The sequence below is a fragment of the Psammomys obesus genome, unplaced genomic scaffold, assembly GCF_907164565.1.
Source record: "Psammomys obesus unplaced genomic scaffold, mPsaObe1.curated_primary_1811, whole genome shotgun sequence".
NCBI classification, from domain to species: Eukaryota; Metazoa; Chordata; class Mammalia; order Rodentia; family Muridae; genus Psammomys; species Psammomys obesus.
This window is the reverse complement of record NW_026592510.1, coordinates 12,144,874-12,162,452: the sequence shown is the minus strand read 5'-3', so window position 1 is coordinate 12,162,452 and position 17,579 is coordinate 12,144,874. Positions and strand designations below refer to the sequence as shown.

Genomic DNA, 17,579 nt, shown 5'->3' with positions numbered 1-17,579 from the left:
GGGAACAGAACTTGAGTTCTCTGCAAACACAGGGAGTACTTTTGAACATCGAGCCATCTCTTTACCTCTGTCCAATGCTTTTGTAGTACTCTTACAGAGCTAATCATATTTTTTTTTAATTGGAACTATTAATGTGGGATGGGTGTTTTGTGTTTTGTTTTGTTTTTGAAATTTAAAGAAAAAATTATTGAAGGTCTGAAAAACTCCTACAAGACTGATTTTTCCCATGAAACTGTAGCTACATGATGTCTTACATCTATCATTTTTAAACGTGCATTAGAAGCAAATACAAAACCCATGAAAACACGCCATCAGTCTGTAACAACTGAGGAAAGATAAAATGCCTAAGGAACAACATGGGTGACCTGCAAAGGATGGGCTCTCTAGCCGCCACTTTCAAAAGAGCACCGGTGGTAGATGAGCGCTCAGTTATATACACCGAGGAGAACCTCTGGCACTAGGATTCAGAGTATTTTATCATAGAGCGTCAGCACATGTTATAAAAGTGCAGTGTCAAAGGACCAGAGCCACCAGCACTCAAAGGCAGCCTTATCAACTGGGCAATAAATTGTTTTGGTTTGTTTTTTTAATGGGTTTTATAACAAGTTTCTTTCAAATATATCATATACATTTACCCTCACCCTTCAATACCCTCCCCTTCATCTGCATTCCCTTTACCCCCTCCCACTAGTCTCCTTTTTCCTTCTGCTTTCATTTCATACAAATTTAGTGGATTCTTGTGTCTTTATACAACCTATGCATCACAAGTGAGAGAACACATGCAGTATTTGTCCCTTAAATCTGACGGTCTCCTGGTGTAGCCATTTTCTAGCAAACAGCATAACTTTCTCTCTATGGCTGAATAAAACTCTCCATTGTGTGTACATAAAATGTCTTTTCTACCTCCTATTTGTTAATAAACACTTGGGATGTTTCCATAGCTTGACTGTTGTGAATAGCGATGCAATAAATATTTGTGGGCACATATTTTTCTAGTATGTTACTGAGATCCTCTCGGGTACATAGCAGATGTGGTGTAGGTGGGTCAGAGGGTAGGGCAGTTTCTAGTATTTGAAAGCCTAACAATGATTTTCATAATGATTGGACCAATTTATGTTCCCACCAGCAGGGTGAGGCTTCTCTTCCATCTTGCTTCACCAGCACTTTATAAATATTTATTTTCCTGGTGACAACTGTTCTCTTTTCAATTTTTATTAATTCTATGAGAATTTTATACAAGTCCTCTGATGATACTCACTCCAACTCCTCCAAGGTCCACACCAAACTTTATGCTTTTATTTGTTTGTTTATTTGTTTGTTTGTTTTTGATGCAGAGTTTCTCTGTGTAGCCTTGGCTGTCTTCGAACTCAGAGATATGTGCCTGCCTCTGCCTCCGAAAGTGCTGGAATTACAGGCGTGTGCCCCGCTCATGTCCTTATTTTCTATGTTGGGTTTTTTTGTTGTTAATAACTCACAGAGGCAGATTTGTGCTCATTAATGCAGGGTCATCGGATAGAGTGTGGTTGACCTACCAGAGGCCACACCCATAAACAAAACTGACTCTTCTCCCCAAAGCTATCAGCTGTCCATAGCTCTTCAGTTAGAGGTGACCTCATGAGCCACCCCCTCTCCATGATGATGGTTCTTCTCAATAATAACTACTCTAGTGAGAGTGAGATATAATCTCAGTGACTATTTTGTTAATACTTTCATTCTTTCTTTTTGGATGGGTGGGATCAGGGAGAGGATGTAGTTTCTATGCGTGATACCCAGTTTTCTCAGCACCACTTACTGAAGAGGCTGTTTTTTTAAAATAAATTTTTATTTTTTTGTATTAATTACAGTTTATTCATTTTGTATCCCAGCTGTAGCCCCCTCCCTAATTCCCTCCCAATCCCATGAAGAGGCTGTTTTTAATCCAGTATGTGTTTCAGGCTGACCTTGGACTCCTGACCCACCTGCCTTGGCTTTATGAGCGTTGGAATTGCATTTTCCTAATGGCTAAAGAGCATGCATATTTTTCATATGTGTATTGGCCATTTATTCTTCATCTTTTGAGAACTGTCTGTTCTTTAGCCCATTTATTGACTGGGTTGTTCCATTCTTTGGCATTTAGTACCCTTAATATATTCTAGACATTCATCCTCTGTCAAATGTATAGCTAGCAGAGGTTTTCTGTGGGCTGTCTCTTCAATGTCTTGCTTCCTTTGCTGTAAAGAAGTCTTTTTGTTTCATGCAATCCTATTTGTCAGTTCTTGGGGCTCTTTTCACAAAGCATTTGCTGCCATTTTAAAGTGTTTTCTCTGTGCCTTACACTACCAGTTTTGGAGTTTCTAGTCTTATGTTAAATTCTTCCATCCACGTTGTGTTGATGCTCATACAGAATAAGAAATGTGGATCTAGTTTCGTTATTCTATATGTGATATTCAGTTTTCCCTGGTGTGTAGTGAATTTTGTCTGCAGATATTTTGTTGAGAACTTTTACATTCATGTTCTTCGGGGGGGGGGGAGGTTGTCTTAGAATTTTATTGTTGTTGCATTCTTTTCCGATTTGGGTAAGGAGAAATAATGGCTTAATAGGATAAGTTTGATGGCATTCCCTCCTTCCTATTTCATGGAATAGTTTAGTTTTTTGAAGGTCTGACAGAATTCAGTAGAGAATCCATCTGAATCTGAGTAGCTGCTGCTTCTCCTCCTCCTCCTTTTTTTTTTTTTTTAAATTAGGCGACTTTTACAGTATCCATCTTGATAGCTTTTATAGATCTTTTTAAGTTTTATATGTTGATTTCATCTTGGTAAGTCACATATATAAAGTTATCCATTTCTTCTAGTCTTTCCAGTGTATTTGAATATTTGCTCCAAACTACACTCTAATTGTCCTCTGAAATACATCAGTATTGTTGTAATGTTTCCCTGTTCATCTCTAATTTTATTAATTTGTGTATTTTTTCTTTTTCGATTAATTTAGCTAGGATTTATCAATATTTCCGTCTTCTCAAAGAATCAACTATCTCCTCAATTTTTATGTAGTTCCTTTCATTCTCATTTCATTAATTTTATACCTACCAATTGAAAATTTGGCCTGCTCTTAATTTTCTATGACCTTGAGGTAAGTTATTTGATCTTTCTATGAGTTAGGAAAATGCAGTGTGTGTGTGTACATGTAGAGATATGCACATACCACAGTGTGCAAATGAAGGTCATAGGAAAACTTAGTAGAATCAATTCTCCCTTTATATAGGTTCTGGTGATCAAACTCAGGATGTCAGGTTTATATATCAAGGAACCATTTCCTCAGCATCTACCTCCTGATTTCTTTAATGTCCTATTATTCATTCAATAGAGTGTTACTTCAATCTCTGATAGTTTGTATATTTTCTGTAATTTTTGTTGTTATTGATTTATAGTTTTATTCCATTGTGATCAGACAAAAAATACAAAAATTTTAAATTACTTGTGTTTTCTAAGATTTGTTTTGATTCCTATAACGTTGTTCTACTTTTAGAGAAAGTTGTGTGATCTACCAAAAAGAATGTGTATTCTGTGGACATGCATCAAGTCCATTTGATTTATTATGTGAATTATGCTGATATTCCTTTGTTGTTTTTTGTTTTTGTTTTTCTTTTGTTTTGTCTGAATAACCTGTTTATTGGTAAGAGTAGGCTTTTGGAGTTACCTATTATTATGTTTAGTTCAGATCTGTCCCTTTAAATTCAGTGGCCTTTGTTTCATGAAATTGGGTGTGCTAATTTGTAGTACATATATGTTTAGAATTTTAATTTCTTCTTGATAGATTGTTTCCTTAATCAGCATGAAGTCACCTACTTTATTTCTTCTTACTAATATGGTTTAAGGTCTGTTTTGTTGGATATTCATAGAGTTAACCCATGCCTGCTTTCTAGTTCCATTTGCTTATAATGCCTTTCACCCCAACGCCATGTAAGGCATTGTAAAGAGGCATATATCTTATAGGCAACAAATGGGTCATTTTTAATCCAATCTGGTAATCTCTGTCTTTTGATTGTGGAATTTAGGCCATTAACATTTAGAGTTATTAAAAGGTTCACATTCATTATTATATTCTGTTGTTTCTATGTAGAGTTATTTTCCTGTTCCTCGTTAGCTTATTTACTAGTCTACTGTGGTTTATTTTTTCCTATAGCCGCATAGATATGTTTTATCTTTCTCTTTGGTGTATAAGATCCCTTCAAGTGTCTTCTGTGGTGCTAGATTAGTGCGCAAGAAAGTTCTGTAATTTGTGCTTATTGTGGAAAGTTTTTCTTTCTCCTACTATAAAGGGTAATTTTGGTTTTGGAGAATATAGTGATCTGAGTTGGCAGTTATTATCTTTCAGAGCTTGAAACACATTGCAATTTTCTCCTGGCTTTGGGTGCTGCTGTCAAAATATCTGCTTTTATTTTAATAGGTCTGCTTGCATATAAGACTTAGTGTTTCCTTATTGAAGCTTTCAGTATTTATGTTCTAACTATAAGACGAGAAGAACTTTTTCTGGTATTGTCTGTTTGATATTTGATGTTTGAAGTATGTCCTGTATATGGAGAGCCATCTTTTCCTTAGATTTGGAGAGTGTTCTGCATTGATTTTATTGAATATATTTTCCATACTTTTCTTTCTGTGCTCTTTTCAGGGCATTCCATAGATCTTATATGTTATCTCCATACTTCCCTTCTTTATTATCTTTGTTGTTGTTTGAATAGTCTAGTTTATCTACTCTGTCTTTAAGCTCTGATTATTGTACTTGATCATTCTATTACTAAGGCTTTCTACTGAGTTTTTGTTGTTGTTGTTTGATTTATTGAGATTTTCTTTTCCAAATTTCAATTTATTATTTTCATCATTTCTACCTTGTTATTAAATCCTCTTTCCTATTCTGTATTGACCTCTTTGTTTTATCCAATAGTTTCTTTGCTGTCTCTTTGACTCTATTCAGAAATGTACTTGTGTCATCATTAGTTTCATTGAACATTCTTATAAATATTATTTTAAATTCTTAGTCTGGGATTTCATCTTATTTACTTCCAATGGAATCCAATGGACATGTGGGGTGTGTGTGTGTGTGTGTGTGTGTGTGCGCACCTACCTTCCTGTGGTCTCTATACAAGTTTACTTTTGTGTCTGTGCCTGCGTATATGTGGCCAGTGTTCATCACTATGTGGCTGGGTACCTGTGGGCAGATGCCTACCTAGCAGCGTCCATGATTAAAGCTTCTGGGGAGCTGATGAGTCTCACTCCAGTCTGTGGAGTTCCTTCCACGTAGAGCTCTACACAGTTCTGAATCTTCAGAGTGAGCTATACAGGGAAAGACTGGCCCCTAAGGGACCCTTGCCCCTGACTCACAGGGATCTGTTTAAAATGGCTTCTTGCCATTGTGCCTGTCAGATTTCGAGAAAAGAGAATTTCCCTAGCACCGGTTTGATGTACAGACCACAAGATTTCTGTCTGAACTACACATCTTCTCAATAGTATGTCCCATATTGATTATGCTTTTTTAATCTCAGGTTTGTGTGTCCCCTCCTTTGAACTCAATCTCTCCTCTTTACAGATCCATATTTGTCCCCCACCCCACCTCTCTCTCTCTCTCTCTCTCTCTCTCTCTTCACTTTAGGAATAGAGTACTTCCAGAATGACCTCTCTGAACTCTCTCCTGTTCTGTTTGGTGTTTTTTCTTTCCTTCTTTGCTACTGAAACTAGTGGTTCTTGTCACCACCCTTGTAGGATGGCTGCTCTCCAAGCACCCTGCTTTATCCTAAGGGAATCCTAGTAGTCAATGGTTGGGCCTTACCATCTTCCCAAAGTTTGTTCCTGTGTTTTAACTACACTTTTGCTGTTTGTTGCTATGCACCAAACTATTAACAGTGATTATCTCAGGAGCAAATAAAATAATTTGCTTTCTTTGCTTTCTTTCATAATTATATGGAGCTTTTGCTTTGGTTCTAGTACAGAAAAGGTATAACATACAATCAAAACGAACTCTGAGGTTGTGATTTCTAGGAAGCTGCCTCCTCCATGCAGTGTGTCACTATCAGCTGACAGTGGGTCATGGTTTATGTGTTTCAGATTGCTGATCGCAACTGCAGCCGGATGTCTTACTATTGCTCTGGCAATAATGATGTTCCAGGTTCAACTGCAGCCCCAAGACCGGTCAGCAAAAAGGTACAGACCAGGGCAGTATGAGGTTGTCCCAGCATAAGAAAGGACTCTTTTGTGTCTTCAGGTCACCATTGAAAACAGACCTTAAATGCTCTCTGGTCTCATTTCTTACCCAGCTAACACCTATGTGCGGGCACATACACACACACACACACACACACACACACACACACACACAGTATCTTGCCTCTTCATTTTTTTGTTTTTGTTTTTTACCATTTTACATTTTAACTGTTCAGTAACTGGACAGTTCTTCAATGTAACTATATATCTGAATTACTTGCAAGGTTTTGTAAACTGTTCTGTAGGCCCTTTCGACATTATTTCTAATTCAGTACGTCTGAGCTGTATCCCAAGAAGTTAGATTTTCAACAAGTTAACAACTGTTGATGATTTAGATATCCAACTTAGATATCTACCGTGTTCGCCTCTTTTTTAGGGGAAGGTAGGCTGGAAAAAGTCACCCTTGACAAAAGCAAGTGGCAAAAAAGAATATTATTTCATTCTATATGAAGTAATATGCTTCTTGACTACGTGTTCTTGCCTGAGACCAAGTGCAGTATGAAACAATCGGAGTGATTCCTCAGGAGTTCCTAAAATCAGCCTCAATTCTGAGTTCAGAAACAGTGCGAAGTAGGGCATTCCTGAAACCAACCAAACTCCCTGGGCAGTACAGTACATGTTGTCAAGAAGAGACAGGAGTTGTCTGTCACGTGTCCTTCTCTGCTAGGCACCCAAGAGTGGTAGCTGCTGAGGCTGAGGTCACGATTACCTTTCAAGTTCCTTATTTAAGTGCAGCTATGCTAACTGCGCTTTCATGTGAGGCTGTCTGCAATCGCTAACAGCACGGGAAGATTTCACTATACTGACAAGGAGAGCCTGAGCCTGGGAACAGCCCACTTTGGCCTGGAGGAGTGAAGGATGGGGAATGGGGGTGCCTCTGGGCCTGACACTGCAGACTGTGCAGTTACAAGCACTGGGTGTCAGCAAGACATTGCAGAAGCATGAGGGCAGTGAGAGGAATGTGTGGTTAGGCCCCAAACTAACTTTTAACCTACGCTAACATTTAGCCTTAGGCTGCCACAGCCACTGGCTCTGAGTCCTGCTTTCTTTTAAAAGCTAAAAAATCTAAGGCTGAGCATGGTGGCACAGCCTTTAGCCTCTAGCAATCAGGAGGCAGAGGCAAAGGCAGAGGGGTCTCTGTGAGTTCAAGGCCAGCCTGACCTACATAGTGAGTTCTAGGAAACCAGAGCTGCATAGTGAGTCCTGTGTCAATAGAATAAAATAAAATACTAAAACAATCAACATATTTGCCTAAAGTCTGGCTTCCGTAATGTATATCCTGTTTGGTTCTGCGGTTCCCTTGATTTGACCGGAGTGACCAGATGGGAGTCAGTTTTATTTCAGAGATAAGTTTAGGCAGTGTGTTGCCTTTATAGCTCAGCAAACAGTTTTGCTGTCTGCCTGTCTTCTATAACCTCTGGAGCAAGGTGTTCTTACAATAACACTGTCCAGTAAGCAACATAAATTACATAAAGAAGCAGCTTATCCTTGTGTAATCTCCTCCTACCATAAGACTCTGGCAGACAGACTGACCTATTTCTAGCGGCTAACTCCAAGGCTGGCAGAGCATGTCCGTCTTCTCATGGGAGGGTAGAAGGGCAGCGCGTTATCATGTGCACAGTTGGCAACCAGCGGGGCTAACACTCAACTCCAACCTCTCCCAGATGGCATAGCCTCACTTAAGACTCCCGTCAGCAAATAGATGTGCTCCCTCCCATGTGCTGCAACCACTACAGTTTAACCCACCTGCTAGAACGAGGGAAGCCGAGGGAAGCCAGTGGATAAGCTGAGGGGACTGCAGGAAGTGGTTGGAACACTCTGACATCTGCTCCGAGGTTTTTCCATTTGTCTCTTTTCAATTTAGATCAGTAGTCTTCAAATGTAAATTTCTATAAGAACAAGTGAATTTCATTGTGTGCACCCTGTCCTGTGGGTAATTTGAAAGTTTGTCGTGAGCATCATTATTCCAGTCAGTTTTTGCTTTAGACCATTTTTGAAACATAACTGCCACATAAAGATATGAAATCTGAGTGTTGAAATAGCTTTGACTTCCCTGGCCACTGAGAAACCACGGAAGTGTCTATCTATTGCATGTACATGTAAGATGAATGAAAACCACAAAAGATTCCCTACCATTGCTTTCACCTGTCTGGATTTGCCCAACACTAAGTGGGTCCCCAAGATGAAGGGTTTTCCATCTTGAGGGCAGAACAGTATCAAGCAAACAAGATGAGTTGTTAGCTTGACTTTTGATCCTTAGCTTCTTCCCTATCAAAATGATTGTCTAGAGAATAAACAAGTGCCCAGCTAGGTTGAGAAATGGGAAGATGAGGACATTAAAATGTACTGTCTACACAGCATTTGCTGCAGAACAATCAGGAGACTGGATTGGAAGCAAAGGCATAAAATAGCTCTGAATGACGTTAGAAGTTCTGAGAGCTCAGGGTTGTCATGACCCGCATGGCATTGGATTGACCTCACTGAGGTGATGGGAAACGAAGAAATGACAGCCACATGTACAGAGAAGCTGGGATCCAATGAACTGTGGGCTCCAATGGAGATACACTAGCAGCCTAGATTTGTGTATTTGTTGTATAAACTGAAGAAGGCAGGTTAGCTAACCTCAGGAGAGGGTCTCTGTAGGAAGCAGTCGTCCAGGAGGAGCTATGGTTGGTGGTTCTGTGCATACCATCAGTATCAGCATTTGGACCAGGGGAAGGTTTCGCCATTCCATATGGGTCTGAGGCTTTGGGGTCTTTGACATGCGTGTGCTCATGTCAACAGTACCCATCCACTAAGAACTTCATTCCCTCCCCACACAGAGTGATACCACAGTGTCCGTCTGTCTATTTTTGTTTTATTTTAAGACAGGGTCTCACTATGTAGCCCTGTCTGGCCTGGAATTCACTATTCAGACCAGGCTGGTCTCAAATTCACAGGAATCTGTCTGCGTCTGCTTCCTGAGTGCTGGGAGTAAAGGCATGCACCACCACACCTAGCCCTTTTCAAAACTGTGTGTGTGTGTGTGTGTGTGTGTGTGTGTGTGTGTGTGTGTGCGCGCAGAGATCCACTCATAAAGCCATCTATCACATTCACCACATAAATCTAAAGTAGGGCAATACAAAAACAAAAAACTTCCAACCTGATATCATCTAGACAGAATGTGGCCCTGGACCATGAGCCTCAGCATCCCCTGGGGAACTCGACAGAATGCAAACCCTCAGCCTGCTCCAGACCTTCTGAATCAGACTCCCTAAGGGTGGCGCCAGCCTTCTGACTGTTACCAAGCCTCTAAGGGAATCTGATTTACACTCAAACTTGAGGATCATAGCTACCAACCAACCAGTTTTGTGGATGAGCAAACTAAGGGCAGAGAGAGGAATCCATTGCGTAGTCTACGGGACTTCAGAAGTCATTCTTCTCTAATGTAATCCCAGTATCCGGGAGGACTTCTCCACAGAACGCAGCTGTTTATTCCTAGGCTGGGCCTGCGGTGCAGTGCTGCCCGCTGCCCGCTGCCCGCCTACATGTTACTTCAGCACTGATTTTGTCCTGTCATATGGCCTGGGGTCCCTTGTGCACATGCTACTGTAACTAATCATCTATTGTGTCAGCAAAGAAGGAAAGGGGGGTTTCATGAGCGTTAACCTTGCCATCACAGCCTGGTTTTGTTTGTTGTTTAGCATTTCCACGAGGAGCTCGCCCTGCAGATGGTGGTCAGTACTGGAATGGTGAGAGAAACGGTCTTCAAGTACTCCTGGTTCTTCTTTGAGCTTCTGGTGAGATTCTTGTGTTTGTATCTGTGCTTAGCTGGGCAAGCAAAGCACACATGGGAAAAACGGTTTCCTGTTTCAGGACCTGACTGTAACTCTCCTTCACCCTCCATCCATCTTTCACCAAACCTTATTGACTACCTTGAAAAATCAACCCCCATTTTTGCATCTCATCATGGTTGCCACCTGATCAAGCCACCATCCTTTCTCATGTGCTTCTTGCAGCATCTTTTTTTCTCCTCCTGAACCTTTTGCTCTCAGCCCATCCCTCCTGCCCCAGGCAGCCAATATTATACAGACTGTGTCAATTCTTTGTGTTTTTCAACATGCTATAAATAAAGTGCTATTTTTAAAAAATCACAGCTACAATGCCCTTATATTATCCTAATGTGTATCTCTGTCTCATGCCATGGCCCCCTCATTTAGCCACATTGTACCCCTTTTAGTTCCTGGAAAATACCAGGCCTGGACTTTTTAGCCTAAAGCTTTTTTTTTTATTCCCTCTCACAAACTGCCTTTTACTACCCACCCCCCCCCAACATACTTTCTACCCTATCTTCTGGTTCCAGCCTAAAAGGCACTACCTGGAGAGCTCTCCCCTACCACCTTATCCTGTCATCGTTGTTCCACTTTATTCTCCTCTTAATGGCCCACTCATGCCCTTACTAGTACTTTACACTGTTTGTCATTGTTTTTTCTGTCTTACCTACTAGGTTTCTAGGGTTTGCTCTATCTTCATCATTCTGTCTTTAGCCTACGCACAGGGTTTGATGTCTTACAAGCAATAACCAACCACACTAATAGTGGTTGGAAAGACTATGAAGCCTGTATATATCTTTACCCGACCACTGCTGTGAGTCTCCCAGCAGAACAGCAAAAGTACATTCATGGTTCCTCCATTTTAAAATAAGACTAGTACTCATAGCTACTTCTAGTTCAGTATTAATGGACATGAAAAGATTTTGTCGCAAAGAGCATTTAGAATAGAGGCTGGTAAGATGACTCATGTGCTCTGCAAGATGAGAACCTGGGTTCAACTCCCTAGAGTCTACATAAAAAACTAGGTGTGGCTGTATGTGCTAACCTCAGCCTTGGAGGACAGAGATAGGAAGATCCTCAGAGCTGGCTGGGCAACCAGCCTAGCCAAACCCACAACCTTCTGGTCCAGTCAGAGTCCCTAGATGGGGCCTGGCATGGTAGTGCATGCCTTTAATCACAGTACTCCAGGAGACAGAGGCAGGTGGATCTCTGTGAGTTACAGTTGGCCAGCATGGTCTAAAATTTGAGTTCTGGGACAGCCAACAGAGAAACCCTGTCTAAAAAAATACAAAATAAAACAAAACAAAAGCAAACATACAAACAATCCCTAGGTAATGAAACAGAGGGCAACATAGGAAAGCATCCAAAATCCAAGTCCTGCTTTAGTCTCCACAGTGTGGGGTACATGCACCCACCTTTCTGTTGTGGTACTGAAAGTTAAAATTAGGGTCTGGTGCGTGCTAGGCAAGCATTCTACTCCCAGCCTCTAAAGCCAACACAGTATCTCTTCAATGTTGCTAAATGGCAATGCAGAGTGAAATGATATTAAATGGAAAAGGTATAAATCACAGATGAGGAATAACCAAGACACAGGAGGGGGCAGGTGTTCCTTTATGTTTGATGGGTTCCTTCCTCTGACATTAAGTGAATAATATTTTTAAGAAAGGGGAGTAGAATTTCTGCCTGAGCTTTGTTTTCTCAGTGGAAATCCAAGGCCAAGAAAGCAATACCGAGCCATCAGAAAGAGAGGAAAGGGGTCGTAAAGATGGGGGGATCAGGGCATGGTGAGCATCAGGGTTAAGAAGTTAGCCTCTTAATACAGAAGCAGGCTGGGATTTGAATCCCCGGGAAGTGTCAGATTCCCAAGGCCTAGTGTGAGACTGACTCCAGCGCACCACCGACTGAGAATCCAGACTCACGTGGGAGTGTTAGGTAGAATGAATGAGGCTCCTCACATCCTTCTCCCTGTAGGTCTGGAGGAAACACCAAGAACTAACCTGTTTTTCCAGGTGCCTTCAAGGCACACCTACAATGTACCAGTTTCCATCACCTCTACTTTCTGAGTCCTAACTAACCACAGCTAAAGGGCTCTGGAGTTTTGACCAATTCAGCACCAGATCTTAGTCTATAAGCCAAAGTGATTAAGCCTTGAGGCTCCAGCTTGCCAGCCTTTGGTTAATAGCATCTCCAGGGTATACATGAGCTCTGTGCTCAGGCAGAAAACGGACAGGTAACAAAACTCATTCCCCTTTTGTTATTGAGGCACAGAAAGTTTTAATAAACAAAACAAATATGTTCTGTATGTCCTGTTTGCTGTCTCATCCACCACCTCACTTCCCCTCAGAGAAGGTCCAGTTGGGCCACGATATATCTATACATAACTCATACATTAAGCCCAGTTTCTAAGCCAAAATTGCAGACTAAAAAAAAAAAAAAAAAAAGCAAAAAGCTAACCCTAAGTTTCCTTAATTAAGGGTATTTTAGCTATAATTCATGCCGTTGCACTCACATGCGCATACTTCATCTAACCACTCTTAGGTCTTAAGCGGCACCTTGATTGTTGGAAAAGCACTCAAAGCCCTGGGCCGGGACTCAAGCCCAGCTACCTGAGTGTTCCAGTAGCAACTCTGCAGGCTCTTGAATCCATCCATGAGACCCTGTGAGAGCCCTGCTTCTTCCCATAACACACACCAGGGCTAGAGAGATGGGTCAGCTTGCTCAGCCAGGGATGGGTTGAGCCTCATTCTCTAACTCTCAAGTCCATATTCTTTCTATTCACAGTTTTGCCTCTTTGAGAAGCTCAGATTTTCAAAACATCTTCTCAGCCCATCATGCTGACTGACACTAGGCTAATCCATCCCTTCAGGAGTCTCTGCTAACTCAATGTGTGGTGGTGGTTATTTGGTTCCCCCATTATCATGAGCTCAGCTTGAGTGGTTCCACATAACATCTTATAGCTCCATTTTAAGGGCAAGTTTGTATTCTCTGAAGAAGTAACAATGGCTCTGTCCTTTATATAACCCCAATAGCAGCTGGCACCCCTGGAAAAAGAAAAAGAACAATATCTAAAATAAATTGATCATCTTACTTATGCACACCAGGCATTGCTTTAAGTGTTTTTAAAGCGTTGTCTCATTTAATCTTCATACACCCTTGATTTAGCATCTTTATGATTCTGAGTTTGCAGGTGGGTTTGGGGGAAGAGTATTGGCCACAGAAGAGCCTTCGGGTCTGTCTATGGATTTGGTAGTACTGATTCATTGCCCATAACTACAAGGAGCCAAGAATCACAGGAAACGTGAAAATTGCTTCTGATCTGGCATAATTGTTCACTAAGACTTGTTTGGCTCAAAAGAAAGTGACGTCTAAAGTGCAGACGCCCCTCTTACCTCTAGGACCCCGTGATGCTACACAGATGACATAGTTTAGAAAAGTTCCCATGGATCAAAGCACGTTGATAGGGTTGGTCAAAATGCAGACCCACCAACACAGCAGGTACAAAGGGCTCTACAGACAGTCGCCACACTGCCACGCTCAGCAGCTGAGGTGCATTTATCACTGGGCTTCTACCCAGGGTGTCTGCGGTGCTATAAGAGCCAATAAAGATTGGTGAGGCACCCAGGGTGTAGCAGCTGCCCAGACCCATTATTTATCTAGCCTCAATCTGAAGAACCCCAGAGCAGTTGGGGCATAAAGAAATCTAGAGGCAAAGAAGAGGGTCCACACGACAGGGGCTGGAGCCTTAGAAAAACATTGACACTGCCAGGACCACGCTGTGGCAACAGGAGAGACAAATGGCCAAACCTCTCACCAGTGATCTCAAGCTAAGTGTCCTGTTCACCAGTATAGCCAGAAGCCAAAGGAAGAGAGTGGAAGGGAGCATTACTATGGTGTACAGACACCTCCCGAACATTCACAGATGGAGAAGGACAAGGCATTTTGTGGAGGCTGTGGTCGAAGACTTGGAAAGACCATTGAGCTCAGACCCAGTCAGGACCCTCAGTCCTCCATGTATTATTGCTTACTTACCTGATTGGAGCTCAGAAAGCCTAAAGAGAATGAATTGCCCTTGGCTTGGGGAGCTGTTGGGCAGTTTGACACCTCCAACTGTGCTGGCGAGCAGGTGCTAATGAACAATGACTGTGTCACAGGAGCAGGGTACACTCAGTTCTTGGGTGCATTTCACACTTTTTAATGAATGAGTCTCTGTACAGTGAGAAACCACAGCTTCAGACCCTGGAGGCCTGGAGGTAAATAGGTGACCTAGTTCACTTCCTCTGGACATGCCATTCTGCACGAGGGGTTTCTGAAAGATGCCCATTCTTGGAATGGGCCACAGAGGTAAACATGAGAGAAACCCTTTTTCTCTCTCGCCAAACCCTACAAATGACAGGTTGAGCCCCACTGATATTTCTGCTGGATTCTTCTGGGAAGAGCCAGGGATACAAGAGCTGGCAGGTTGGCTGACCATCGGGACAGAGGCCATCAGTGGGGAAGTACTATTGTGAGAATTATTTATTTGGTTGTGGATGGCCAAACTCAGCGGGCAGGAGCCGAATGCAACAATGAGCTCAACAGTCTGGCGCTAGGGTGTAGCCAACAGAGGATCAGGATTGGGGTCACCTGAACAAAGAAGCCTTGTTTTCCCTGGCCCTTGACTGAGAGTATAGTGAGACAGATACTCTTGTTGAACAAAAATATTGTACCCTGTTCCCACTCCCACCCATCCCCCATTCAGGCCCTCTTACCGTGGATCTTTGGGAATTTGGATATGTGTGTATACCCTGGGCTAGAAAGTATGGGAGAAACCATGGTTCTTGCATTGGATTTTAAGTGCTGGGTCTGCCCCAAGCTAGTCAGGGCATTATCTGAAACACGGATCAGAAAGCTGGCTCTGTCCGCCCCTCTTGTGTTGCCTCCTCTGAGGCTTGTACCTTGTTTGTCTCCGTCTTGACAGGTGTTACATTTCGAGAAACAGAACTCTGCTGTTAGTGTACAAAGGGTGCCATGTTGTTCTTCAGAGTGGAAGCCAGTTTCCAAGACTCCAGATGGGGCTGATGTGGGTGGGTCAGTGTCCGAGGAAATTGCTGTTCTGTTGTTTGTTTGCATGCTTGCCCGCTTGCTTGTTTTTTGATTGGCTGATGTTTTCTTTGCTTGCTTGCTTTGAGGCAGGGTCTCACTATGTAGCCCTGGCTGACCTGGAACTTACTATGGAGACCAGTCAGACTTTGGACTGGTAATAGTTCTCCTGTAGCCAGCTACGTCTTGAATGCTGGCACATCAGGTAGGTGCCACCAGGCCCAGCTGACAGTTGCTTTTGGCTGCCATGCTCTGACTAGCCTCTACAAATTCACAAACTTGATTTCAGAACATCAGCACACAGCCTTGAGAAATCCCAGTGCAGTGGATACTTTGTCTATTTCTGTGAAAAAATATTCTGAGGAAAATAAGGAAGGAAGAGTTTATTTGGGCTCACAGTTTACAGACAAGGTCCATTGGGGCAGGGGCGTCATGGTGGCGGGAGCATGAGGCAGCTGGACATTGCAGCCACAGTTAGGAAGCAGAAAATTATGAATACCTCGCTCAATTCCCTCCCTTCTTTTGGTTCAGCAGGGAAACCAGCCATGGAGTAGTGTTACTCACGGTGGGCAGGACTTCCTGACTCCATTTAACCCAGTTATGTCCAGAGGCTCATTTCCTAGGTGATTTTTAATCCTGTCAAGCTGACAAAGAGCAGAACCCGCCACCCCAACCTTTCTAGTCAGACTGCCCCAAATAGCTCTCAGAAAGCTCACCCAACTGAAACACTCAACCTCTGATGATGGTTAAGGAGTATATTGACCATGGAATCTCCCAGCCCATGAGGAACCCAAAAATTATACATGATCTAGATTTTAACATATAGTAGGCATTAAAATGGTTATAAATTAATTAATAGATTATAAATTATACCAGTTATAAATTGATTAATAGATTTGTTAACTATAAGTTAGGCTTAAGAAACTGAAAACATAATTTTTCCTAGAAGTAGAACCAACATAGGCTTTGTAATGAGAACCATCTCTCAAACAATACTTATATCCTCCAGAGGCAGTGTTCTACATAATGATTAAATTTCTAGATATCCAACAAAATCCTTGATCATTCTATAATATAGTTTACATTAATTTCTACATGCAGAAATTAACTCAGAATAAACTCTAGAATTGTTTCCAGAAAAAAAAAATGTTTGTTTGGTTTTTTTAAACTCAGTATAGGAAGGACCTTTCTTCCTTGTTCTCCTTACTGTAGTTTCAGGAAAAGGAAAGACTCTATGTCCAGAGAGCATCATAAAATAGTTGCTTTGCGTGTCTTGTGTCCTGTACTATAACAACCTGTGTGCTGAGAACCCTCTGTCTTCCAGGATGGAGGCTGTTGGGAAAGGGCCTAAACAGTTATACTTCAGGTTTTGTCAGTAGCATGAAAGGAGCCCCCTGACTTGGGGTCAAGAAGAGGACACTACCCACCTCCAGCCACCAAGGCAACCATTCTGTGTGTCAGAAGCATTCTGTAGTTCAGAACCAGCTTAGACACCACCAGCACCAATAAAGTATCAGGAAGTCCATTGTGGGAGAGATTTTCTTCAAGCTGCTCCCCTTTTGCACATCCTAGAAGCAGGTCAGCAATCTCTGCCCTGACACTGTCTCATTCCTCTATAGGTGAAAAGCATGGCACAGTATGTACATAACCTGGATAAACGGGACAGTTTCCGGAGGACTCGTTTTTCTGACCGCTTCAAAGACGACATAACTACCATTGTTAATGTGGTCACCTCGGAGATAGCAGCCCTTTTAGTGAAACCTCAGAAGGTAATGGTGTGCCTCCACTTCCTAAATCATTTACCTTGACTGTGTTACTTTAATAAGCTGCAAATTAAGGCCCATTGGAAAACAGCAGTTCAAATCTAACAACAGTTAAAATATGCTGGACCAGCCCCTGGAGTGTGGCTAGAGATGGCTGTAAAGACATTACAATGTGTTTTATCATTTAAGTGATTTTTAATCAGAGGAAATACTGTTGCTTTTGGGAGATTCAATCTGAAGTTCTATGGAATAAATAGGGATGATATTTTCCACCCCCTTGAAAATGGTTTTAAAAATATATTTATATATAGAAAGAATGACAGTAATGCAAAGTTGGAAAAAAAAAACATGAAGTATTGATGACTTGTTGGTATGATTTTTGTACCAGTCTATAACTTGAAATTATTTCACAATTAAAAATAAATATCACTAAGAATTTAATGGGCTAGCATAATGGCTCTGAGAATAAACATACTTGCTGCCAAGCCTGATGGACCTAGTAACACCCACATGGTGAAAGTGGAAAACCAACTCCTGCAAATTGTCTCTTGATCTACATATGCACCACAATTCACATTTACTACCACTACACAAATAAATAAATGGAATTAACTTTTTAAATTTTATTTATTTATTTATTTATTGAGAATGGGGTTTATTATATACTATAATTATGCATGTGCAAAAACAA

The 17,579-nt window shown here is 41.7% G+C and overlaps 1 protein-coding gene across 2 annotated transcripts in view; it reads left to right on the top strand.

Annotated features, from left to right (window-relative positions):
* The window catches only part of Dock8 (dedicator of cytokinesis 8), a 160,335-nt gene that overhangs the window by 85,572 nt on the left and 57,184 nt on the right, over positions 1–17,579 (top strand). For both annotated transcript variants that reach the window (XM_055613824.1, XM_055613823.1), the window contains exons 22-24: positions 6,079–6,174; positions 9,918–10,013; positions 16,745–16,894. In XM_055613824.1, the coding sequence (XP_055469799.1) occupies positions 6,079–6,174; positions 9,918–10,013; positions 16,745–16,894 (342 nt within the window). The remainder of the gene's footprint in view (positions 1–6,078; positions 6,175–9,917; positions 10,014–16,744; positions 16,895–17,579) is intronic.